Source organism: Pezoporus occidentalis, unplaced genomic scaffold (genome assembly GCF_034315485.1).
Source record: "Pezoporus occidentalis ecotype Australia unplaced genomic scaffold, CSIRO_AGI_Poc_V1 ctg15, whole genome shotgun sequence".
NCBI classification, from domain to species: domain Eukaryota; kingdom Metazoa; phylum Chordata; class Aves; order Psittaciformes; family Psittacidae; genus Pezoporus; species Pezoporus occidentalis.
In genome coordinates, this window is record NW_026913316.1 from 6513469 (window position 1) to 6538845 (window position 25377).

General features: G+C 38.5%; 1 protein-coding gene across 3 annotated transcripts; it reads left to right on the forward strand.

The window, feature by feature from the left end:
* Positions 1-258: 258 nt before the first annotated feature.
* Positions 259-24934, forward strand: VSTM2A (V-set and transmembrane domain containing 2A). Of its 3 annotated transcripts, none has more exons than XM_062610935.1 (5): positions 259-925; positions 3110-3276; positions 4113-4163; positions 7488-7824; positions 24492-24629. In XM_062610935.1, exons 1-5 carry the CDS (start codon positions 847-849, stop codon positions 24536-24538), a joined length of 681 nt encoding a protein of 226 aa, XP_062466919.1. In that variant the 5' UTR covers positions 259-846; the 3' UTR covers positions 24539-24629. The 3 variants fall into 3 exon arrangements, with proteins under 3 accessions (XP_062466919.1, XP_062466918.1, XP_062466917.1); XM_062610934.1 differs by lacking the exon at positions 24492-24629 and adding an exon at positions 24630-24934 and having other exon boundaries at positions 260-925; XM_062610933.1 differs by lacking the exon at positions 24492-24629 and adding an exon at positions 24752-24934 and having other exon boundaries at positions 263-925.
* The last annotated feature ends 443 nt before the right edge of the window (positions 24935-25377 follow it).

Here is a 25377-nt window from a genome sequence, read left to right on the forward strand (position 1 = left end):
GTAACTATTTTCCTCTCTTAGACCCTGTAAGAGGGAGAGAAAAAGCAGAAAACAGGAACAGCTTAACTCACAAAAAAAATCAAACCACTGCATTGCCCTCCTAGCCACTGAACGTTTTCGAACATAAGACCGAAGATTGCATGAGTGCAAGAAAGACTCCCTGCTCTCTCTACAATCACAAGCTGTGGACTATGCAAAAAAGAAAGGAAAAAAAAAAAAAAAAGCTCAGGTTTACCCCAGCATCGGAGCCAGTAGAAGTCAGAGCAGGTAGAGAAGTGTAGGGAACAGAGAGAGAGGGAAGGGTTAAAGGCATTATCGCAGCCATTAGAGGGAAAAGTTGAAGCAGTACAAGCACAGTAGAGTTCTCTCTCTTCCCCCCTCCCCCCTTCTCTCCCCCACTCCCCTCTTCTCGAGCTGTATCAGTGTGTAGGGAGGGCAGTCATCACGCCATCCTGAGCAGCAAGAGCTGACGTTGGCCGAAGCTGCCAGGTAGCTGAAAAAAGGCACAGAAGGCAGCTGATACCCACTTTTCAACGGTTTGGGTTTTTTTGTGTGTTTTTTTTTTTTTTTTTTTAGTCTGAATCTGGACTTCAAGCAACACAGCGCCTGAGACGGCTCATCTGAACCACACTATATTGCAATACTCCCTCTTCCCAAAGAAAAAGACTCCACTGAGTAGCAGAATGCTGCCAGTGTTGCAGCTAGGGCTACAATACAGAGCTTTTTTGTAACATCTCTCTGTTCACGTATTTAGAGATACATACACACACTCATATATCAATTCTTCCTTTTTTGAGGGCACCTTTGGCTTTTATTACCCTGATGTGACTTCTTCTTCGTCTTGGAATGATGGGGATCTTTCTAGCTTATGTTGGATTCATTTTCTTTTCAGTTATGTATATTCAACAAGGACTTTCTACCCAAGGTAAGATCACTTATTGTCAAATCCGTGTGTATGTTTTTCAATGCTAAAACAGACTGAGAACAGGATTAGGGGGAGGAGGATAAGAGGAAAAGGAGACTAAAAGGAAAAAAGCACACAGTGGGTAGGAGATGAAGACACCAGGCATCAGGCTTACACTTAGGTTAAAAATTGTCTTTAAATAGGAACAGAAGTGAGAAGTTTTCCCAAAGTGGGAATAAAACAGGCTTCCGTTACTTGGTTGCAAAAGGGGAAATAAGAGACACCTCTCAGAAGAGTAAAGGACTGTTGGTGAATGGACATACATGTGTTTGGGTAGTGTATGTCTGTGTATGTGCATGTATGCATACAATAAACACCTACCCGTGCGTGCATAATTATTGCATTCAGACCAAGTATCAGGTGGGTAAATCTACTGCCTCTCTCAAAACATTGATCCTCCTTTAGTGCTGCCTCCCCTTTCCTCTCCTATGTTCCTGCAATACTTAGACCTTCATTTCGAGTCTGTGACTATCTGTATTCCCCCCCCCCAAAAAAAAGGGGGGGTAATAGAAAAAAGGGGAGAAAAAGACAAAATCTACTTCTTTAAAGCCCTCCCCCCCCCCCCCCCGTCTCCTTGCTTCCTCCCTCCCCGCCTAAAGGCGCGCCTTTGCATTTCAAGCAGCGCCAGCGCTGCAGGAGCCTGTTGTTTGGGATCAGGAGGCTGTTGCGACGCTGTTAGCACCATGGACAGATCGCGCGGGGGAGACCCCTGCTCCCGCCGTTCCCTGCCGGCAGCTCCCGCTGCTGCGCGCGGCGGTGCGATCGCGGGAGGATGCCGGCAGCATCCCCCTCCGCGACCCCACACCGCTCGCACGCACTGGCCAGGAGGATAGGGAACGGACAAACTAGCGAAAACAACCCCAACCAACCAAACTTACAAGCCCCGAATACACAAAATGCAGAGTTCTCAGTTTAACCCGGTGACTAGCAACCGCTGGCTGGGTGGGCGGCGGCGGAGGAAGAAGGGTGAGGGAGGTGGGCAGAAAAAGGGGCACCGTAAACCACAAAGCTAGTAGCTTTGCTAAATATCTGTTGCCAAGCACAAATCTAAAAGGAGAAAGAAGTAACACAGGCTACTAAATTATCCCACCAGTTCCAGGTTAGCTAGGAAGACTAGATAAAGAGCAAGAAAGAGGGGAGGAGACAATGAGCAATATTTCCTTCCCATCATAATACATTCTAGTCAGTCTGTAATGATGTATAACAGAAAGCAACATTGCAAGGTCTTTCCAAATTTTTCCCTTTTTGAAACACAGGTTTTATTTATTGTGTTGTTTGTCTGTAGCCCCCCTCACTTGACTATCATGTTTCGTTATGCTGCACATCTTTAAAGTGAGTTATAAGAAAGGATGATACTGGTGCCCTGAACTGTGTCCCTCAGGATTAGTGTTTAAACCTAGCAGTGCTACACTGAAATGGGTAGATCCTGTTTGTCAAAGAACTGGGATACAAAGGTGAAGGTTAGCTCTAGGAAGTGTCTACCAGGGCTGAGAAACACAAGATGTATTGCTCCTTGGTCTGATTATGTAGGCAGAGGTTCTCAGAAAGAGTAACTAACTCATGTAAAGCCTTTGAAATCGGCATTTTGATGAGTGGTTGTGACCTGTGCCTCAGAAGAGTGCCCGTTCCATAAGCTATGCCAGCCAGCTGTGGAAGGTTTAACAATTTGCACGTCTCCAGCTCAGCCCTATGAAATACAATAAATCAGTCTGATCTCCTTTTTCCTCTCCCAGATTGGTCTTGCACAAAATCCCTCAGTGAGTCCAGTGAAATACTGCATTCTGCCCAAGGGTATTTGGACCTAATTACATGAAACTTTACTAGCCTATGGGAGCAACCAGGGCGGTCTACAGCATTTCCCACAAGCAGAGCTTAGACTGTAAAGAAGGCAGATTTGTGCATAAGGGCACAAGCTGTTTATGAGAGAAACTGGGGGGGGGGGGGGGGGGGGGGCGGGGGAAGAATGAACAATGTGTGGAGAAACTGGAAAATCAGAAAAGAGGGGCAATGAGAAAAGAGATAAATTAATTTGAAATTAAAAAAAAAAAAAAAAACAGAGAAAGGAGAAAAAAGCAACACAAAAATCAGAGAATAAACAATGAGTGGCGTGAGGAGATCCCAACATGTCATGCATTTGTTTTGCAGCAAAATTCACTGAGTTTCCCCGAAATGTCACTGCCACTGAAGGGCAGAATGTGGAGATGTCTTGTGCTTTCCAAAGTGGCTCCGCTTCAGTGTACCTTGAAATTCAGTGGTGGTTTCTGAGGGCGGCTGAGGACCAAGAGGCTGGAGCTGAGGTGACAGGCACTCAGGTACTGATCTTCTGCTGTGGGATTCCCAAACCACCCAGGGAATGAATGCCATGGGAGAAAGGGTGGAGATGGAAGGAGAGAAGGGGGGAGAGAAGGAGGAAGCAGTGGGAGGTTCTGGATCTCCCCAGGGACTTAATTTTGACCATGAACTAGCAGCACAAAAACCTGCAGAGAAAAATACCCACCTCAAGGGACAGTGCCTTTGGTGCCTGTCACTCTCGGGATGCAGCTTAGGGATGTTCACAAAACCTCATGGATTTCCAAAGTCTAATTTTTTTTTTTCTCTGTTTCATTTTCCCTTCGGAAAGCAGCTGTTCAGAGACTGCTCCTAGTGGGATTTTTTTTCATCTCCCAAATGGCAAGATCCTACACGTGCCCTCCAATTTACAGCTGGTGCAGCCAAGTTGGCAGCCCTAACTCTGCGTGCAGCTGCCACAGGAAGGCACACATTTGGGAGCGGAGGGGGGGAAACAATGCCCCAAAGAAGAAGATAAAACCCATACAACAGCACAATTTCAGCCTTCCGAGTGGCCAAAGGGGGCCATGTGCGCTTACACCGCCACCCAGGGCAGTTCCTCCCTTCCCCTTCTGCCAGGGTCTCGGAGCTCAGCAGCCCCAATGAAGCCGGGTGTGAGGCGGGTCCGTCCGTAGGGCTGTGCCCCGCTTGCCGTGCTCCCTGGGGTGCCCAGCTGCCCGCCCCCCCTCCCAGCGCGGCCCGCAGGGGGCACACGCGGCGCGCCCATCGCTCGCAGTGCTCCTTGGCGGGGCGGGGGGTGCGGGTCGGCGTGGTCCCCAGCAGGGGGCTGGCTACCGACGGCGCGCTGCTCTCCCTACAGGTGGAGCTCCTGCCCGAGCGGGACCTGGACAGCGACGGCACCAAGATCAGCGTAAGTGGCGGCGCAAGGCGCGGGCACCCCCGTCCGCCGGGCCGGCCCTGCCGGAGGCGCATCCCATCCCAGGCGCTGCCGGCGGCCACCCCGGAGCAGGCACGGCTGGGTACGGCGAGGGTGGTCCCGTCCTCCCTCCCCCCGGGCATCCCCTCCCCACACTCGCCGGATGCTGAAGCCTGAGGGTGACTCGTTCCTCAGCTCCTTCCACTCCGGCCCCGGCAGAGGGTACCAATCCTGCCCCAAGAAGCCTTCCCCTCCTTGAGATGAAGCGAGGTCCTGGCAGACCTTCGGAAGGCTCTTGCTTCCATCCCAGGAAGCAGCCAGTCTGCACCCGTCCTTATACTTCCTGTTTCCATTTACCCTTGGTGACTGCTGAGCCCGTCGTATCGTGCCAAAGCTGGGTTTAAGGCTGGAATTTGGTCGTGAAGCTGTGCTTCCCTTCAGTGGAGTTTCCAAGTGTTTAAACGGGTGCTTTCCCAGGTTCATATCGGCTGGCAGAAAAAAGCTCATAAAGTCTTTGGACAAGACCTCCCCACTGGGAGGTCTCCACTTTTGGCCACTGAAAGTGTTTCTTAGGGAAGTGGGGTTCTGACAGCATAGTTACCAATATGATGTTTCAAAATTAAGTTAGAAAGCTGTCTCAACAAAATTAGGAGCAACATTGCTCCAACCCTCGTCCAGGGGAAGGATGCCTTACTCAGCAGACCTGTACTGTGTGCCAGGTACAGCCATAGCCAGCCCCTGACCTCAGCAGAGTTCAGACCCTCTTCCCTCTGCATCCTAACTAATGTATGGTGGTGAGGTCTTGGTGTGGTGCTTACTGCAGTGGAAAGACACAGATAATTGGGAGATAATGTAGCATGGGTATTCCTTTATCAACCCACAGGGGTTTTCTCTTTCTCAGACACAATCCCTTCAGAAGTGTCTTTTAGCTACAGCCAAAGAAGTACCTGCAAAGCTTAAACAAGTGACAGAGGTGAAAAATTTATGTTAAATCCTTTGCTGTTTTTTGACGCCAGCAAATAATTAACCAAGTAATTACATTGGCTCGAAGTGCAGCTAGGTGTAGCTGAAGGGCATTTATAAGAGAGAATTTGAGTACATGATATTCAAAATGATACATAATCTAGCCATACTTAGATTTCCTATGATACTTTTCACCATACACTAGAAACTATTTGTGTTGTCAACTGTATCTTCAGTTCCGTTAGTAGACTATGTTACAAATGAGGCCCACATGTGGTCTTTGGATACTATTCCACTAGATGTAGTACTGTAAGCCAATTAATTCCTTATCAATACTGGCCATTCAAAATTACAATAGCAATCCATGAGGTCTGTGACTCAGTACAAGTTGTAAAGCTTGTCCCATCCTTCAACTGAAAAATCTCTCTCATTATGTATAGTAGTAATTCATGAGGGGGTATTTAGCCAGTGTTTTTATAAGCTAACATTTTATTTTTACAATTAAAAAAAGTGAACATTAGGTTGACAATCTACACTTGTTACAAATGTAGCCTTCCTTTTTTTTCTCCTTGAAGGCAAACACAGAGTCTCCATTAGTACTACTGGGAAGTATCTTCATGAAGAGGGGAGCAAAATTTAAGTGCATTTCATAAATTCTTTACAGAAATGGTAAAATATACTAAATGAGGTTTTAAGCTGTGCTGAAATACACTGCTTCTACTGGTTTTAAGTGATAATTAGGAATAAATTGAAAACATGCATACATGCTGACCGCAAATTTCTAAATTCCTAAAACAAATTCTGTTTTTCATTAGTGTTACGCAACACGGTTAACTTAGCAGATATTGCAGTGGAGCAAATTAGCGTAGGATATGACCTAAAGATCCTCCTTCCATTCATATGAACTTTCTTTAATCCTTTTGCAGAATATGAACAGTTCAGTAGAGATATATTATTATTGAATATGGTTTAAATAACTATCCAGCACGTTCCATGTAATTATTATTGCATATGTTATGCCTGAAAGTATGCAATCCATACTTCCAACTCAGTTTGTCAAGTATAAATTTCGAGCTGGATAAAACACAGCAGGCTGTAAAGTCCATCCAGTACCTTAAAGCAATAATATATTCACAATTATTACTCTTCAGTTTATCAAGCAGGCAGAATAGGTGCTTTGCCAGCACTGGTGACTGCAGCATACCAAGCTAGCAGAAGCAATATGTTGTATAATCACCAATAACACTTGCCTAGTTTCAATTGAACAGTTCTCCATTTTCATGGTCTACCATATATGCATCACTCTGATGTTTCCTCATTGCCTGTCAGTGATAAAACACAAAGCCACATTTACATCCATAAACATGTAATGGTGGATGTAAACTGGGTTCAGGAGCTCTTCAAAGCTGAAGTTTTCTGTCCCAGTAAATCCCTTTTAACTGGCTTCCTGTGGGGCAAGAGATATTCATCCATATAGAGAGTAATAAACAATTAATTAAATATAAATTCTCTGAAGTGATGAACATACAGAAAGGAGTATGTGTTACCTTCCCTAATGCGTCTTAATAGCTATCATGAATTTCTGGATGCATAATTTACTCATGTGTATTTTAATTATATCAGACAAAAATAAGTTATGTTACCCTCAAATATTAAAAGCAATTAAAAATAAATCAGGAGTTATTTTAGCTGACAACTTTTAAAATGATCTTGAATATGTGCTACTTGAATATGTGCTGCAGAAATATGTGACTTCTAATAAACATGCACCTCTATAGATGAGACAAAAGGAACTACCTGGCACAAGATGTCTTGTTATAGTTAATAAACAAAAAATGCCATAGGTACACGCCTGAATGAGACAAACTGAATGTCAAAGATCAGTTTCATTGTAGTGGAGACTACAAGCTAATCCAAGAAATTGTTATTAAAGAAGTTTAAATATTGGCCAACATTTCCAGCAAAACTGTTAATGCACAAGTCCAAAAGCTGAATTATTCAATAAAGTGAACTAATTGAAAGGTTTAACTGATGAAGTGCACAGATATTACATTTATGTAAGAAAGCTAATGAAGAGTCTTCATGAGCTTAAGTAATTAATTGGAATGAACATGGTAGTTTGGGTTGTTTGTCTGATGCCAATTAGCCTTTCAGAGCAAATCATCTGAACAGTTTTAGAAACAAAGACATCACACCTCCTCCTAGATACAAATAATCATGCTCATCCCTGATGCAACTTCCCTGCAGTAAGCACAATCACACCACTGATTAATTTGGCACTACATTGGTAGAGTCTTTCCAGAGAACAACACCTGACAACATGTTTGTTTGTTTGTTCTCCTGGCAAATTTGCAGACAGTGAAAGTACAAGGGAATGACATCTCCCACAAGCTTCAGATTTCAAAAGTGAGGAAAAAGGATGAAGGCTTGTATGAGTGCAGGGTGACCGATGCCAACTATGGAGACCTTCAGGAATACAAGGCCCAGGCGTTTCTCAAAGTCAATGCTAACAGCCACTCTCGGCGAATGCAAGCCTTTGAGGCATCTCCAATGTGGTTGCAAGACATGAAACCTCGCAAAAACATCTCAGCAGCTGTTCCAAGTAGCATCCATAACTCTGCCAATCAGCGTGTGCGTGCCACCTCCAGCCCTGAAGCAGCAGCCAAAATTCCCAAACAAAGTCCACAATCAGGTATGGTAAAGCATTTTGAGCTTTCATTTGATTGCTTTCCGGCATGTAGAAGGAGGCTAACTCAACAAGGTAACCAGGAATTGTGACTAGAAGAGTGTTCTTTCTGGCTCTGTTCTTCCTGCTATCTGCTTACTTCCTAAAACCTGAAGAATAAGCTTCTGGGCAGAAACAGCAAAAAGCCTTAAATTCCTATACGTGGATTTTATCTCTACTGGCTTTGTCCACCTAAGTTTAGCTTTTAAATCAAAGCTTAGCTTCCCTGTAGTGTGTGTAGAAACAGAGGAGCATGTCAGTGAATGACTCATCTTAAGATGGCTATGCATGATAAATGAAATAAAACTCCCATTCAGAATTGTTTCTTCATAAGTTAATTTACACCAGTCACCTAACACCTATCTCTCACATCTGGCAAAATTAATCTACTTCTAGTAACAATCCTACTTCCATAAGGAACTTGACTTCTAAATCTAAGCAGATCTTAGATATACCAGGTTGTTTCTCCCTTGTATAGGCCTTAGAAAGATCATGGGCTCCTCAGAGAACGTGCCCTTCTCATCTTCAGCTGCTTGACCATTAGCTTTGAATCATGTATCAAAATGTCCGTGCCTCAATTATTTGTCACGTAGAGACTAGCATACTATTCATTTCGTTTGAGAGATTTTGTACAACACTGTATAAATAACCTGCAGTCAGTATAAGTCTGAGTTTTCTACATTGGTACAGTAAAATTCACAGTTATGTGAAGGTACGTGAATATACAGGAGGTGCAGATGTTGATCACTGTATGACTGCAATAGAGAGATGCACAGGATAAAAAACTAAGACGTTGTAAATACTCAAAAATTCTCTGGAAAACAAACTGTGAAGGTTTAAGGGTTTCTGGGTCACTTCTGCTTACACTGAAGGCCCAATATAAGGCAGATCAGAACCAAGCTGAATATATATAATGGAAACTAACCTTGTTTGTTCTGATGCATCATTTATCTGCTAGCAAATGCCATCTCATCAAAACCAAACCTGGGAATACAACAAATTTCACAGCACACCTATTGTAAAAATCACTTCAATCTTGCAGGCATACTATTAGAAAAACATTTTGATACGGAAAATACATTTCTTTACGGATTGGAGCACTATGATTATTCATATAAAAATTCTTATTGGTACTAGAAAAGATGATGCACATACCACCACTATTTTACCTCTGCATAGTTTTCAAATTTATTTATAAGTTACATTCGGTTCTGTTTCCCTGAAATGAAGCCACTTTCATTTTTTAGCTCTTTCAAAAATGTTTAAGCTGTTAGAAGAAAAGTATCTCAATTGATTTAAAATCATCTTTCTACTATGACTTTCCTTTTAGAGAAATGTATATATTGCTTATTTTCCATTGGGCTCATACATTTCAAAGTAGCAGACTTTTCTGTAAAGTGAAAACTCTGGTTTCTCTTCAGTTCTATGTGAAATTAATTAAAATAGTCACAAGTTTATGAAATATGTACCTATAGACTATACTGCATTGCAGCCAAAGTGTGCACACAACAGGTAATCCACTAAATCACTTTGGATATATAACTGAATCAATAATATTGTTTATGTCTTTATTTCAAACAATATCTTGACTGATTGCTGGACATTTGTTACTTGACAGGTAATAGATTATTACATGGAAAGGTCCCTGTAAAAAAAAAAAAAAAAAGAAATCATAGAAAAACTTAATCTGTAATTTTTTTCCTTGAGGAAAGATTACTGCAGATGAAGTACAGAGAAACCAAATCATAAATTATTTTAAAATTAAACAGATTAAAACATAGTTTATTAATTCATTTGTTTTACTGCGAAGCACAGATTAATGCTGCATTCAACAGAGGTGAAGCTCATCTACTGAGGAAAAAAGCGTGTACCAAGAATCTATATTAGGCTTAATTTCAATTTAATGGTCACTTGTTACACAGTAATTATTGGTGGTAGTTTGATGAGCATCAGTTTAACTCTTGAGAACCAGGATTCACTTTCCTTTCTCCTTGAGAAAATCTGGTCTTAATTTTCCAGCTTTGGTGAGATCTGGATTTTCACGCCATTTTATACTCACTCTACACCAATAGAAATACCCACAGGAGCAAAAGGCAGTGAGGATTTTTAGCTCTATTTAACTCAGGAGCAACTTCAGCTAAGAAAGGGAAGATATCAGTTGTGAGACGTCAGAAAAGCAGAGAGAGGAGGTGTCATAGCCTATAACAGTCTTTCATTTTATGATACCACGAATCAACACAGTCTCCTTATACTGTCAAATGAGAAACTCTTCCCTTCTTCAAAATCATGCTAAGTATATGCATGTGCACAAGACTGCTGTGTGATTGCATTACATGTAAGCAATGTATCCATCCAGTCTAGAACACAGAAACATGGTTAAACACAAATTTATTACTGTTAACCACATTTCTATTTGACAGACATACGGGGTGATTGTGATGTGTTTGTTTATGTTGAGTAATACATTGATTTCAGCAATACTGTTTGATGAGAAAAATACTATTAACCATGGGTAATTGTATCAAATATTCTCCAATATTAGAGAGCTAGTGTATAGTTATTGGCAAGCAATAAGTTTTACTTCCATGCTCACAGACTACTGCAAAATACATTTACAGCAAAGGGAAACATGACACTGCAAAATTATTTGAATATCTCTATTCAGCTATTTTTTAAGAACTCGGCTACTGATATAAGATTGGCTCTGATTAGATGAATATTTTGTTCCCAAAATTTAGTGTTGTAGGTTGCACTCTGCTTAAATCCTTCAATCCTCAAGCACACCACAGAATTTCACTTCTTTCTTAACGATATTTAATAGGTTGTTTAGAAAAGCAGTTTACAGCCACTGCCATTTAAAAATATCAGCATTTCCCAACTGAACAGATATTTCTGCCATTCTCTTTTACATAAAAGTAAGAATAGCTACGATAGCTATGAGGGAGCTACATAGCCAGGGCTGACGAAGTGATGTGAGGTCCATAAAGCGTTTTGTGCTGCTCTGAAAAATGCTGTGTGACTGTAAGAGGTATTTGTTATTGTTAGCTTAATCCAATATGGGAAGAAAGAGGTAAAGAGAATATCTCCCACAGACAATCTTCAGATAATATACTGAGAGGCACTGAATGTATACCTCAAAGTCAAAGAAGTCAGGAAAGAAAAAGTCAAAGCTAACACAGCTTGACCCTTTCATTTCATATTCATGGGCTGCAGTAGATGAAGTAAGCCATCACATCTTAAGAGGAATCTAAGTAATTTGACAGGCTAATCTACATATATCCAGAAAATGTCCTATGTAGGTGGAGTGACAGACATTTGTCCCTGCATAATTCATAGCAATGTATCTTAGTCCAAAGGGGAAAGTACAGAGTTCTCACAGAGCCTTGTAACTCTTAAGCAATGTTGCAATTAACTGAGGCGCAAGAATTCCAGTAAAAGGAAGCTAAATAATCTACAGGCTGTACCAAATCTCACTGTTTCATGGATATAAATCTAGACAAACTTTGCTACCTTCATTCAAGTCACTCAACTTTATAGTAACACAAAAGGCTGCAGAATTTGGTGTGCTGAGAATGTGTATATCCCCCAAACTCATCCTGTTCTGCCAATGCTCTGTTAAAGCACTCAAAGCTGTTAGTTGATTTGCAGACTCAAGATCAGGTTCAGAGAACTCAAGAAGAATTAGCTCCAAATGAAGAAGTGACATGAGGTTCATTTTCTGACCTCCTGCACACAGACTCCACATTTCCAGCAACTTTTTGTTCTTTCCTGTTGTAACAAATTCAACTATTAACGCAGCTACGTGCCAAAACTGTTCTTGTGATGGTAGCAAAGTTGCAGTGAGTGACTTGAACTGGAGCATAAAGGAGAAGGTGTCCCTTACCTAAGACAGAACAACCAGGATTCTTGGCATCATAAATCATGCTGAGAAGCTGAATATCAGGTATGAAAACAAAAGAAGAGGATGAAAACATATTTCTTCAGTCTGGTGATCCTGATAAACCAATGACATTCCTTCCTGCCTCTATTATTAATTATCTACAGAGTCCAGGAATATTTTATCAGCTTACTGTAAGCACAAATTTTATGTCCAGTTTGGAATCATATGGAATATAAAGCAACTTCTGTGATTTGTTTGCTTTTGGTTTGGTTTTTTTTGTTTGGTCTTTTTTTTAATTGCTCTTTTATGTTACTTTTCCTCTTAAAGTGAAGGGACAAAAAGTCTGCTCTAGCCTGCACTATGTCAACAGCCAACATTTCTTCTTTCTTCACTAAGAGAAAGACTTTATCTTTGGTGGCTGCTGTTTCTGAAACCATGTGGCTGGGAGCCATTAACTGTGATTGTTGAACAACAAACATTCAAGTCTCTGTTTCCTTAGGACTACATTAAAGCAAAAAACAAATGATGGTTTTGTTCTTCTTGTTCTGAACCTTATCCAGCCATCCTCAGAAATTCTATCAAAAGGTGATGCAAGGTCTATCCCATGTTGCACCTGTATACACTATAATCTCTGTTTTTACTTGAAATTTACACTTTGGTTCTCTCATCCTGCTACAAAGCCACTTCACTTTTTTAGCTTCTCTGAAATAATGGAATAAATTCTTCCCATGGCAATTGGTGTAGCCCTATCAACCAGTTAGTTGTTGACCTTTAAACAGTAAGCATCTTCTGAAAAGTGCTAATGTGCTCCAAGTAACTTTGTTGACAAAACCAGGTCTTAACAGCAGCTAAACCCATTTTTTTTAGGCCAGGATTTCCAACACAGGATGAACTCACTACTGCCCTATGTTTCATTCAAAAAGCCCATATCTTAGTTTCTTATATGTGTGTACTTACTGATAGAACCAAACACATACAAGTATTTAATATCCCGTTCCTAGTGTTTAGTAAAACTGAACTGTTTTTGGTGGATCTGCAGTTCTAACTCCCATCACAAGCAAAATGGTATCTATTTTTTGTAACCATCCTTCGCTGCCATTGCTAACGACTGATAGTACACCACTGTCACCTTTCTATTATTTTCTTTTCCTCTTACAAAAACACAGCTTGAGGAACTAAGAACAGAAAACACTCGCCAAACAATATGTGTTCATTTTTGGTGTTCTACAAGTTTTAACATCTCAATCCCACATGCTCATGCTAGACAAGGTATGCTTAGTTTGAAACATCTCTGAAATCAGAGGTATTATTTTCATCCTTAGTTATGCCCATGGTGAAGCATGAATACTGAATCATAGAAGAAAATCACGGTCTTCTCAGATTTTGAAATAATCATGGATTCTGTCCTTAAACTTACATCTCCCCTGTAAATCGTATTCCTGTAAAAGTAATGGTGTTTGGAAAAAAATGTTAAATAACCTTAGCTAATCATAAGTAGGGGTAAGAGGGAATTTGAGAAAGCAAGTAATGGCAAATTAGAAACAGCCTACTACAGGAAGAGGGACTCCATGGCAGATTTCCATTTTCAGAATTCAAACATAGCCTGAACTACTCTTGAGCAGTTGCTTTTTCAGATACAGTACAGGTTATATGCATGAAAACATGGAAAACTGTCTTTGGATACTACACTACATATTTGGCTCCTATGAAACCAGTCCAGAAACAGTGAGGACAGACACAGCAGGAACTAAATGCACAAAGTTAAGAAACTCATTTTACCTCTTCTCCATCTACATTGTTGTTTATCTAGACACATGTATGTTAAGATCTTTTTTTCTTTTAGTAACCTTATCAGTATATTTTGCTGTCCATCTGCTACTGCTGCACATGCGCTTGATTATGTCTTTTTTTTGTATTAGCTGTTTAAAAACAGCTAAAATATGAACCTTTCAGACTCACCTTACCTTTAGAACAAAAGTGGTATATAAAGATCTGGTAGGGGACCCCACAGGAGTTTCCTGAGTAGCTGATTCATAGTCATTCTGTTCTACATGCCCAATATAACTTTCTTAGGTAATTAGCCACTGGAAAGACTGGAGATGGGCCACACAGTAAAGAAAGAGAAGAAAAGAAAGGAAGGAAAGAAAAATGGAAGAGAGAAAAAAAGCTGTTTATGAGTTGTTTGTCAGCTCACCCAAATTGTTTTTCACTGCTACACTATGAGGTAGCTTGTCCTTGGTAATCAGAGGTTGAAGCATACGTGGCAGGACCTGCTTTTGAAATAACTGATGGGATTTCCTTGTTTCAAAACACAATCCATTTGTTAATTGACATGTATAGAGCAAATCAGAGGACATTTTCACCTGTTTCTCAAATGTGACGCAGGAAGTTTCCTTCTATGGTGCCTTAACTTCATTATGAAAATATTTTGCATCACACAATGAGTAGAATTATCTGCTGATTGGAATGAGAACAACTCTGCTGAAGCCAAAAGAATGGCATTCATTTACAATAGCAAAAAAATTTGGCTCAAGCATGAGGATGAAGATTACTTCTCCTCTGCTCAGAAAGTGAAAGTGAATTAAAAGAAGAATCTAAGCTTCACACAGCTTGTACTCCCTGAAGAAGTTTCTGACAGTGAAGCTGTCTGGGAGCAGAACGAAGGGAAGAAAAATACCTGAAAACTTCTATTTTCAGCTCATTCGGATTCAGGGACATTCTTGGTTATGAATTTTGTTGCTTCAGGGTTTCTGTGTGCTTTTCCTTTAACTTGGATCAACTTCTTTCTAGTCTTTATCTCTGAAATCTTAGGCTGGACTACCTAGACGGCTCAACACTCAGTATTTTCTTACACTCTGGACAGGGGTTTGCCATTTGATTAAATAATTCATGATCTTCAAAGATATTCCAGACACATTACTTCCTTTACAGCCACAGTAATAATCAATTAATCCTGCTTTGCTGATGATAATGCCAGATGTCATTTGTAGAGCAGCAGATGATCTTCCTGGTTGCCTTGTGAAGAAAAGACTGCCTCAAACCCTTCATTTTACCAGATTGTAAGGAAGTTGCATCATACTTTTTGGCAGTGCAACTTGCTATCCTGCCTGTATGGGGGTGATCCAGTCTCATCCAACTCAGTGAAATTCATCCCCCCACCTACTAACAAATGCTGCTGTGTTGGAACAAAGCTACCTAATGTGCTGAGGACAATAAAAATGTGAAAGCTGCCACAGCCAGTATTCCTAGTGCATCATGCATATGATTTATGTGTTCACCAACAGCAACAAAAATACAGATAGCAAATCTGGATGCTATTTCTGCTGCCAGTCCTATTTCTACTGTTATTCCCTCAGATACTGCTGTTGCCTGTACCACTGACAGAGGCTTTTGGCCACCAAACCACAACTGTAGGGCTGTGATAACTATAATAGTGACTTCTACATGATTACAGAAGATGGTGTATCCATCTCCAGTTTATTCTGTGCAAGTGAAAAAAGAGTTAAAAAGGCAAGATATTTTGTCAGGGAGCAATAATAAATCTGTTATGAAGCTAAGAACTAGCAGTAGGTCTTACAGAGAGCTATATATTCAGATAGTTCAAAGCCCTTTAGTAGAATAATACTGTTTGAGAATATAGCTACATTGCATTGTGCTTGTCTGAAACTCTGCCAAAATAACAGGTCGATTACCTACTTTGTACTCTTGAATTATTCACATGCATACAATATGTACTGATCAGCGACCATCTTATACTTGAATAGTCTTTGAACAACGATTAATGACATTCCATGATGATGATTGATCACACGTCTCAGAAGTATGATGAGAAAGGTAAAAAGATCTGAAATCAAAGTAGAAAAATTGAACCATATAGAATGTGAAGGAGATAGAATTAATACAGGATTTGGCACAAATACTTAAAACTTCCTTCTCACAATCCACCATTTTAAAACTAGTACACTGTGGCTGTAGGGGTGATAACATCGTGGTTTGTTTTTTTTTTTTTTGGTGTAGCAAGGATGAAAGCTCTGACTTGTGAAATCTGCTTTAGCTCTAATAGTTTAAAATGTTGCCCACCCAAAGTCCCTGTCTTGTCCCAGTCAGAAGGAAATAGGTTCCTGGTTGAACATTAAATTAAAATTCTATGACATAAGCCTCTATAAAATAAACCTCTATGACAGCTGATAAACTAAACCTCTATGACAGCTGATAAACTAAACCATTGGGTTGTTATATTGACAAAAAAATGGCATGGGGTTTGCTGATATCACTCCTACTATTTGGGGGGTTAATTTTCATAAGAGGGTGTCGTAGAGAGATGGAAGAACTATCATTTTAAACTGCTCCAGCTCAATCATTAAGAGCTCGTGATTCATAGCCCTTAGACAGAGGTATGTTCTGTTTTTCAGATGCATTGTTTTAATCTCTGTAACGACTGCATTATCCACTGGGCAAACAAAGGATCAGAAGAATGGTCCCTGACTCAAAACACTTACCATCTAGGAATCAGACAGAAGAAAATATACTTATCCAGTCAAATGGGTGCAGATAAATGGGAGCTTAGCTGAGTTCCATGAAAATACATTTTATATAAATGATAAAAATAGATCAGGTTGACCGTATATCAAGCATAAGCTTAAGCTGTGTAAGATGTGAAAAGAGAGAAGAGGATTGAACATCTCATGCTGAAATATTTACAAAGAATTATAATTTTCCTTCTTTTTATATTATAATACCCCTCTCTGTGTATGTTTTTATTGGTATGACAGTGCTGTTGAAGACGATAGAGTAATATAAAGTATCATCCCACTTAAGATTTTTTTCTGATAGATGAAAAGATGAACAGGATGCCAAAAGCACCAGAAGAAAAAGACAAGTTGGGTTCTATTTTTCTTCAAATGAAACTCTTGTTGCAACTTTATGGTATCTTTCAGAAATGGCTCTGTTAAGTTTAATTACAATGTGGCATATATCAAATATGAACACATTTATACATACTGCAAGAATGCTGATCAATTTGCATGGAGCCATACTTAGTTCCAACGGCAGAAGCAAGTTACTCACAAAAGAGTCAATTCAAGAATTTTTGTTAACAGCCCAAGTTTCTACCTTAATTCAGATGGGTACAACTTTATGCAGGTAAATAGATGAGGATTTATAATCACAGGACAGTCACACAAAAAAAAAAAGAATTTGCTTTGGAATCAGTCATTTCACACAGATAAATAGAAATGCATCAGTTTCTGTATTTTCCTGCCACACATTAAAAAAGAAGGTAAGATATTTTATCTGCGGTTTGTAGGAATAGGGAGAGAGAGAAATGTGCCCAATGCTGATAAGACCAGTCATAAAGCACACTGCTGCAGGTTCTCAATACCAATTAACCAATTTAGGGCCTGCATTTTCTTGAGCGTGCCTTCCAATCCCCTCAGCTCTTAGCTGTTGCAATGTTGGACTGCTTCTCATGCTATTTTTATTTAAATAGCCAACACTGGTGTTTCATAGACTATTTGCAAACATCTCTCTTAGCAACCCTTTTCCCAGAAAAGTACTCTCTCACTGAAATAGAATCAGCTGAAGTCAATGCATTACTTGTACACATAAAAAGATAGTGTAAAAAACCCCAACCAACCAACCAACCACACACAAACAAACCCACAAATAAACAAACAAAAAAACTTCAAAACTTTGCAGGCTCAAACATCAACTAAGGGAGGAGGAGAATTAGGATATTTGCTACAAATGTCTGATGCCTGAACATTTGTAACTGGGAGACCCAGGTAGGCAGAATGTCATTCTAAGAAAAGAAAGTCTGTCAGGGAAGTTTGAGTATTAAGACAAAAAAGCTTCCATAGTATAATAAATGTATAATTATGGAAGTAGTCATGGTTTTACAGCCACTAAACAATACAGAGACATCAAGAACTCACTATATCCTTGGCTGAACACCTGAAATTTGAGGTAGCTGAGCGCAAAACAGAAGTTTTAAGCTACTAGAGGGAGGAATATGCTTCTGGGTATATCTAAAGCTGAACTCTGTGTACCTTAGGTTAAAAAATCATTTTAACTCTGATATGCTCATGCATATCACCTGCAGAGACAAGTCAACTATATTTAATTTCACCAAATAGGTACTTAACTTACTGCTACTTTACTACTCTAAACTTGTTTATGAGAGCATCACATGAAAATGCTAGGTACATTAGAATTTCAGAAGCTGTTTTTTTTCAGAATAGTCTGTCCAGATAGCTAGACTCACTCTCAGTCCAAAATAGCCTAAATAAGTTTCCAAGAAGCATAAACATTTGAACAAAACTCAAAATCACTGCTTGGAAAATGAGTAACACTCATGAAGCCAAGGCAAAACTGTAACAAGATTTCCTAATCAAGCTAGTATGTAAAACGTTACTTAGCCTTGAACCACTTACTAACACAATTTAAACAAAGCTAGAGATGAAAGTAGAAGGAAATGCACTGATGACAATGGAAATTGTGAATTACAAAATAAATGGCATCATACAAGAATGCAAAAATTGCCATGGAGGTGTAGTAAGCCAACTACACTATGAAGTTCATCTTCCTGAAAAACTGTATTCAAACTATGCAGTGATTTTTTACTATTTTAATCAGAAGAGTATGAAAATCTATAAATGTTGGTGCACTTCCCATTTACCATTCCTGCCTGTTCAAGGTTAAATGATGACAGGGTCCGGTCATTTTGATGATTTCATTTTCATCTTTGAGAATGATGGCAGAGATAATTTTAGCTCCTTTATAATGCATGATGTCCCAATTAAGAAGTCTGGTTCTAGTCAAGTGTTTAATGAATTAAGAGCTGGACAAGAGCACTGTTTGAAGAACTACAAAGAAACCCATGACTCTTAGATATGCTGCAGAGGAAGAAAAGATTTAAATGTTTCCTTAGGTATGTGTTGACGTATACGATGCTATAGAAAGTGGCCTGAATGTAAAATCCCATGTTTGTTCATACCAGTGCACCCATAATTATACTTTTGTCCATCTTGACATTGTGAAACTGCAGGAAATCAAAGTCTCACTCTTCTTTCTCCCTTCTTACCCTATTATCCCTGTATAGATTTATTATGTCTTGTCCTGCATCACTGCCTGAAGCCAAGTATCATTTTACTACATGCTGCCTGTGTTTGAACTCTCCCCAGGTTTTTCCTTTCCCAAGTATTTCCATCTCAAGTTTGTGTTAGAAAGTGGCTTTAGGTGTAGGATACAGCAAGTTAAAGGCTGTGACTTGGGTTAGCCCAGAAAGAGCTTCAGGAACTCTGAGCTCAGTAGCTCAAAACTCCAGCAGAAGTCTCTCCTCTACTCAGGTTTGGAAAGTTGCCACTTTCTTTTGCACTATGACAGGACTTAATACCTCAGTTCAACTGGGCACCTTACCTACTGAAAGCTAGGGGATAACCATCCATCTGGGATCCCATCCCTCTTCCACCTCTGTTCTTCTGTACATCACTGGCAAAAAAGTAACACACAGCAGATGACCAGAGCTGCATTCTGGATGCAAAGTATAAGTAGTCTTCAGGGAAATTCAATGCACATTTATTCTAAATTTCCATCAATTTGGATGGAATAGTTTTCTTCCAAAATGTAAAAAATAATCCCAAACAAAACAAAACAACAAAAAAACCCACCAAAAAACCCAAAACAGAAAACCCACAAAAAAAAAAACCAACACCCAAAAAAACCCCACACAAAAACCAACCAACACCCCCCCCAAAAACAGAAAGAAAAAAATAAACAAAACAACAACAACAAAACAAAACAAAACAAAACAAAACAACAAACAAAACAACACGAAAGCCAGAACTTTTCTTCTGGTAAGATGAATTTCTTTGCCCTGTTTGGCATGTTTGCCAAAGACAATTCACACTATTTTAGGCTGACTACCATACAGCCAATGAAAAAAAAAGTAAAAGTCTAAGCAAAACTGCTTACCTTAGGAGGCTTGCATATGCTACTTACTGCTCATCTTTTGTCATTCAGTTCCCCAAAATCAAACACAGGTGATAGAACCTTAAATTACACAAGTCAATCCCCTGAAGAAGTAAAAGGGGATCTTACCTTTGTGGAAGGGAAATTTTCTTCTTGAGTGTGTGTATATATTCCAGCAATATAGAAGAGCTATAGGAAACACTGATTGCTTCATTTAGAGGAATAAAAGTGATAGTACTTGGGAGACCAGAGAGGAAGAATCTATTTATTTAAGAAAGACCTGTGAAAGAAGTATTCAAATCAAACTTTAAATAAAATCAACCATACTTGGTTTCATCTGTTTTTATGGATGCAAAACTGCAAACATCTTCCAATAAATCTTATAGTTCATTAATATACCCAGTAAAATTAAGGCAGGTATTTCATTAATTTTTACTTACTTTACATGGAAATAACACAAAATTATGATTTCATGTGATTTCTGCAGTGGCGGACAAGGAGGCTAGTTCAAATCTAACTCTAAAAGCAAATCCGAGTGTTGCAAAATAGCAAACCAGGTATTAAAGATGGAAAATATCAGCACAAATTCCTGAAAAATAAAATTTTAAAGCTTTCAATGCCCCTGTGCTTTTAGAAACCAGTTTTACAGCAAAATCAACTCATATTCAGCAGAAGCAGAATATATACCCCCCATATATATGCAAGGCTATTTTGACATCATATGATACATAAAGAGAAAATAGGACAGTCTTTTGTGTGACTGGTTGTATTTCTGCTATGCTGGTCAGCATAAAACCAGGACTTTACTAGGCATTAGTCTTCCATTGTGATCAGTGTCTTACTTATTAGAGGAAACTCATGGATACCCTCACTAAACTTAAACGTTTATTGAAATATTAAAGCAGTGTTGTTGAATTCACAGGTTTATTATGTTATTTATGTGAATATACACTACTCATTGTAAGCATAACTGTAAGAATTAATGCAGTTTTCAGGCAAGTATTGAGGCTCAGAAGCATGCAGAGAATAGCTTTTTCATCAGTTAGGTTTTGCTAATAGCTTCTCGCTTTATTTTGTACTTTGATGCTCTAAAATTAATCTCATTAACAGAACAAAATTGATGTTTAGCTATCTGGTACAGACACTATCAGCCATGAAATCTGGTTCAACATCTGTGAGACAAATTATTTTATTAGATGACAGTCTTCCAATACCTAAAACAGGGCCTAAAAGTAATCTGGAGAGGGACTTTTTATAAGCGTGTATAGGGACAGCACAAGGAGAAATGAATTTAAACTGAAAGAGGCGAGATTTAGATTAGACATTAGGAGAAAGATCTTCACTATCAGGGAGGTAAGGCACTGGCACATATTGCCCATAAGAGCTGTGGCTGCCCCATCCCTCGCAGTGTTCAAGGCCAGGCTGGATGGCACTTTGAGCAACCTGGTCTAGTGGAAGGTGTCCCTGCGCATGTCAGGGGGATTGGAACAAAATGATTTTTAAGGTCTCTTCCAATCCAAACCATTCTATGATTCTATGATCATCTTAAACACTGAGATCACAATTATTTATCACTATTGTTTTATCTATGTTTTCCTAGCATTTAAGTAAATCATGTATTTGAATAAATCACAAAGAGCTTAATATCGTTAACTACCCTTTCATGCTGCTGCACAAAACTTATCTTGTGATCACATGTTTGGCAACACGGAATTTGTTTGCAGGAGAAGGTTGAGTATTTAATTAATATTTGCTCTTTTGGATATATGTCAGTGGCAGGAAACAAAAGACAACACATGGGCATTTGTACCTCACAGGAAGCATTTAACTGGATGCCAGTGCTGACAGGTCAAAATATGAAAATCCTTGACCCATATATAAAAACAATATATGTATACATATTACTGCTGTTCGTCCAGGTTACTGTCTTTGAGGCTAACATAGCTTAATCCAGTGTTACTGAGCTGCAGTAAAATTTCTTTTAGTTCTCGTTATGTTAATTAAAAGATAATGTTAGAAATGGTGGGGAAATGAGTAATTGATTTAGCAAATACACAGCCAGATCAACAGATTTTTACTTATATTACTGTGCTCACTGTTACAGTGATACTGTTTAAGTTCGGGTCAGAAATGTACACCAAAACCGCATATGCATGAAATGTCTGAATGTGGATAATTTGTGGCTTTGAGACATTTGGGTTCTGATCTGTACTTTGCTTCACATTTGAGTCTAAAAATAGTGAAACTAAATCTTTCATTTAAACACCTTATAAGTTTTAGATTCACAGTCAAAATGGAAAATTCTGCCTATTTCTGGTCATTTATCCTTTATCAAGATGAAAACCAAAATAATAGAGTATGAGCAGATATGACAGAATACAAAAAAGGCAAAAAAAAAACTAAAAAGGCTGTTTTTTGTTTTGCTATGTTATTATTCTTCATTTGCAGCTTTCACCCATACAAAATCTGAAGAAGTACTTGGGTTCATGAAAGAAAAAATACAATTCTTTTGCATATCTCCAGAAAAAAAGAAACCTAAATATATTTAAACTTCAACTATATTTCATAATGAATCACTGAAAAGATGAGGGTGCACTTCATCCTATATGTCACTGTAGAACATGCAATTATAACATGTGCCCTGAATTGGAGGAAAGTCATGATTTATGCAGAACCTGAACATTATAAATAAAAAGGCTTCATGTTTATGCAATATATGACCCCTAATTTGGAAAGCTACAGATTGACATACTGAAAAAAAAAAAAAAGACAAACCAAAATAAATATTTGCTTTGCCTGCAAATGTTATGGTGCTGCTTTTCCCACTGCAAAATAGTTTGTCAAACCTATTTTGTATCATACTGTTTCTCTTCCAGACATTACAGCTTTCAAATTCTCAAATTATAATGCCATTAACAGTTAAAAAAGCTCTTATAAAAATATCCTTGAGACTCTACTGAGTGTTCATCCTTATTTGTGTTGTACATATTTTGTGCAGAGGAAATGGGTCTCCAAAGACCTCTTTGGAATTATCTTGAGCAGTGTATTTCTCTAGTTCAATCAAAAAAAAAAAAAATTTAAATGAGATAAACCAAGTGAAAATAATTCAATACATCATTAAATTATCTAACTCTAACAAGGATTCTAACCAAGTTCTGCTAACTTAGGGAAAGAAAAGCCTTTTTAAAAATGTGACAAATGACAAATGTTACATCTTGTGTAAAACAGAGAACAAAACTATGCTGCAGTATAACCAAGCACAGAAATTAAACTCAACCCTTGGGGCAAGATTATAAACATTATCTGTATGAGAACAACCCACAGCAAGAAGTTACAACAAATTTACTGATGACCTAATGCAGAACAAGTGTTTTGAGAAGCCCAGCAAACTACTGAAGTGTAGGACAGGTAGGGTATCCTTGTCAGATGGCTAAGAGAAAAGTAGGCTTCCCACTCCTGCCTTCGTTCAGTAGGAACAAAGTTCACAGGTCCCTTGGACTTATTTGAAAATCTTAGCAATGTCTTTGAGACATGTTTCCATTTAAATGTTAATATTCATTTAGAAATTCAGTTCACACATGGATAATTGAAATATCACTGTTGCTTAGAAGTTCTTGTGTATGTGACAGAAGACTTAAGAGTCTTTTATGGCAACTACTATGTATGCAATGTCTCAAACCATGTATTTGCAAAATGAAGCAGTGTTCAGAGAATTGGGATTTAGTTTAATCCCCATTTTTGAAGGGAAAAAATTACCAAAGACAGGAACAGAAATACTTCTTGCTACACTTACAAACATTGTTAGCAGATACAGAGAAATGATGTACAAGTGTTGTACAAAACATCTGAAAACTTTAAAAAAAATGAGCATTTGCATTGAGTTCTTTTTGTTTTCATTGTGTATATTCTTGATGAGATGATAAATGTGCTTATTGGGGTTGCAGTGTAATCCTGCATTCAGTTTAATATAAAATTCTTTACAAAAACAGCTTATACGTGTTTAATAGTTTTTTTAAAACATAACCAGTTGTTAAAAGTCCAGCATTATTATGGACTGCTTATAACACCATTATTACTTTGTTATAGAATTGATGCCTGTACCCATCAATAACACTCATTCTTTTCAAGTATACAACACAGCTATAAAATCTATTCATCATACATTAACCTGTTATAATTTGAACTTTTATTCATACTGTAACCAAATTAAATTTATGGTTTTCACCTCAAGTAGTATGTATAAATTCTGAATGTAATTCTTTATGATATAGGGAGTTATCAGGTGCTGAGACCTGGTATGTAAGACATCTAAATAGCTATATCCTTGGTGTGCAAACATTTGAGTTTAATTAATTTAGTTCTAAATGTTTTTATTTCGACAACATACTTAATATAAAGTCATGGGTTCAGAAATAATGATATGTACCATTGTTTTCATAGCTTTCTAAAAAGAAAAAAAAATCTATGAAAACATAATTTCTCAACAATAGTCCAAACTCCTTAGCAATCTGTTTCCCCCTTGTAAATAGCACAGCCATTTGCCAGTATCTCCTCTGTTTTACAAGAAAACATTCTAGCCTGTAGATGACATTTTTGTTAGCAGCTGATGTGATGCTGGAAATGATTTTGTAAAGAACACTCTGAGGTGGAAGGTATTTGAGTTTGTTCCTCTTGGTATATATGTTTTTTCTGGATAATGTTTTAAAAGACAGACAAAAAACAAAAGCAAAACAAAAAAAAAAACCTCCCTGGGACTGAAATATTTTGTATGTGTTGTTATTTGCAGTGCATGCCAAGACATTCATGGGCACCAGAGCCAACCTGGCAAGCTAATTAAATATATAAATGTATGTGTTTAAAACAGCCTTATAAGGAGCATTGGAAATCTGCAAGATGAGCGAATATCTTATAACTTCTTCCGCAGGTGCGAGGATAGCTACAAGCCATGGACTTTCTGTCCTGCTTCTTGTTTGTGGCTTTGTGAAGGGTGCTTTGCTTTAATCTAAAAGTGCTGACTTTTTCCAATATCACTTTCTCTTCTTAAAGCAAAGAGCAAATCGCCTGTAAAATCCATGGAGCGGACAGCAAAGTTGACCCTAACCTCCAACCACCACTCTGCACCCAATGTACTCTAAATCTCTACACAAGGAGCACCTTCTTCAGGAAGTACAAACAAAATTACTAAATAAATAAAATAAATAAATATTATAAAAAGAAGAGGATACCACATGTTTTCTTGATATATCTTATTTTCTTTTGTGTATCACTGATCTTTCATTTGAAGAGAACTGGTGTGATGTAATCAAGCATTTTGTAACAGCAAGATTTAGTTTCCTTTTCTTTTGGCAAGGAGAAGCCTCATCCTTGACTTCTCAGGGGTTGGCCTGTGAGTTATCAGTATTACAAAATTAATTATGGATGACATTTAGTTTCCTACACTGAAAGAACTGTTCCAGCCTGGAAGCAAATACAGGCCAAACAATGAAACAAAACATTGTGGTTTAAACATCAACACGAATAAGACACCCCACAAACTTTATCAAAAAGCCTTTTGGTTTTTCATTTTTGCTTTTTTTTTTTTTCATGAGGAATAAGGAGGAGAAAAAAAAACAATCTACGAAGCAGCTAAGCAGACTAGAGGATGTCCTTTCTGAAAACAAATTAGGCTATTT

What these genes read in the sequence shown, in the direction of transcription:
- VSTM2A (XM_062610933.1), top strand. Translation starts at nt 847, where the DNA reads ATGATGGGGATCTTTCTAGCTTATGTTGGATTCATTTTCTTTTCAGTT. An exon ending in ACAAGGACTTTCTACCCAAG is followed by an intron (nt 926 to 3,109) that starts GTAAGATCACTT and finishes TTTGTTTTGCAG; the next exon opens with CAAAATTCACTGAGTTTCCC. An exon ending in CTGAGGTGACAGGCACTCAG is followed by an intron (nt 3,277 to 4,112) that starts GTACTGATCTTC and finishes CTCTCCCTACAG; the next exon opens with GTGGAGCTCCTGCCCGAGCG.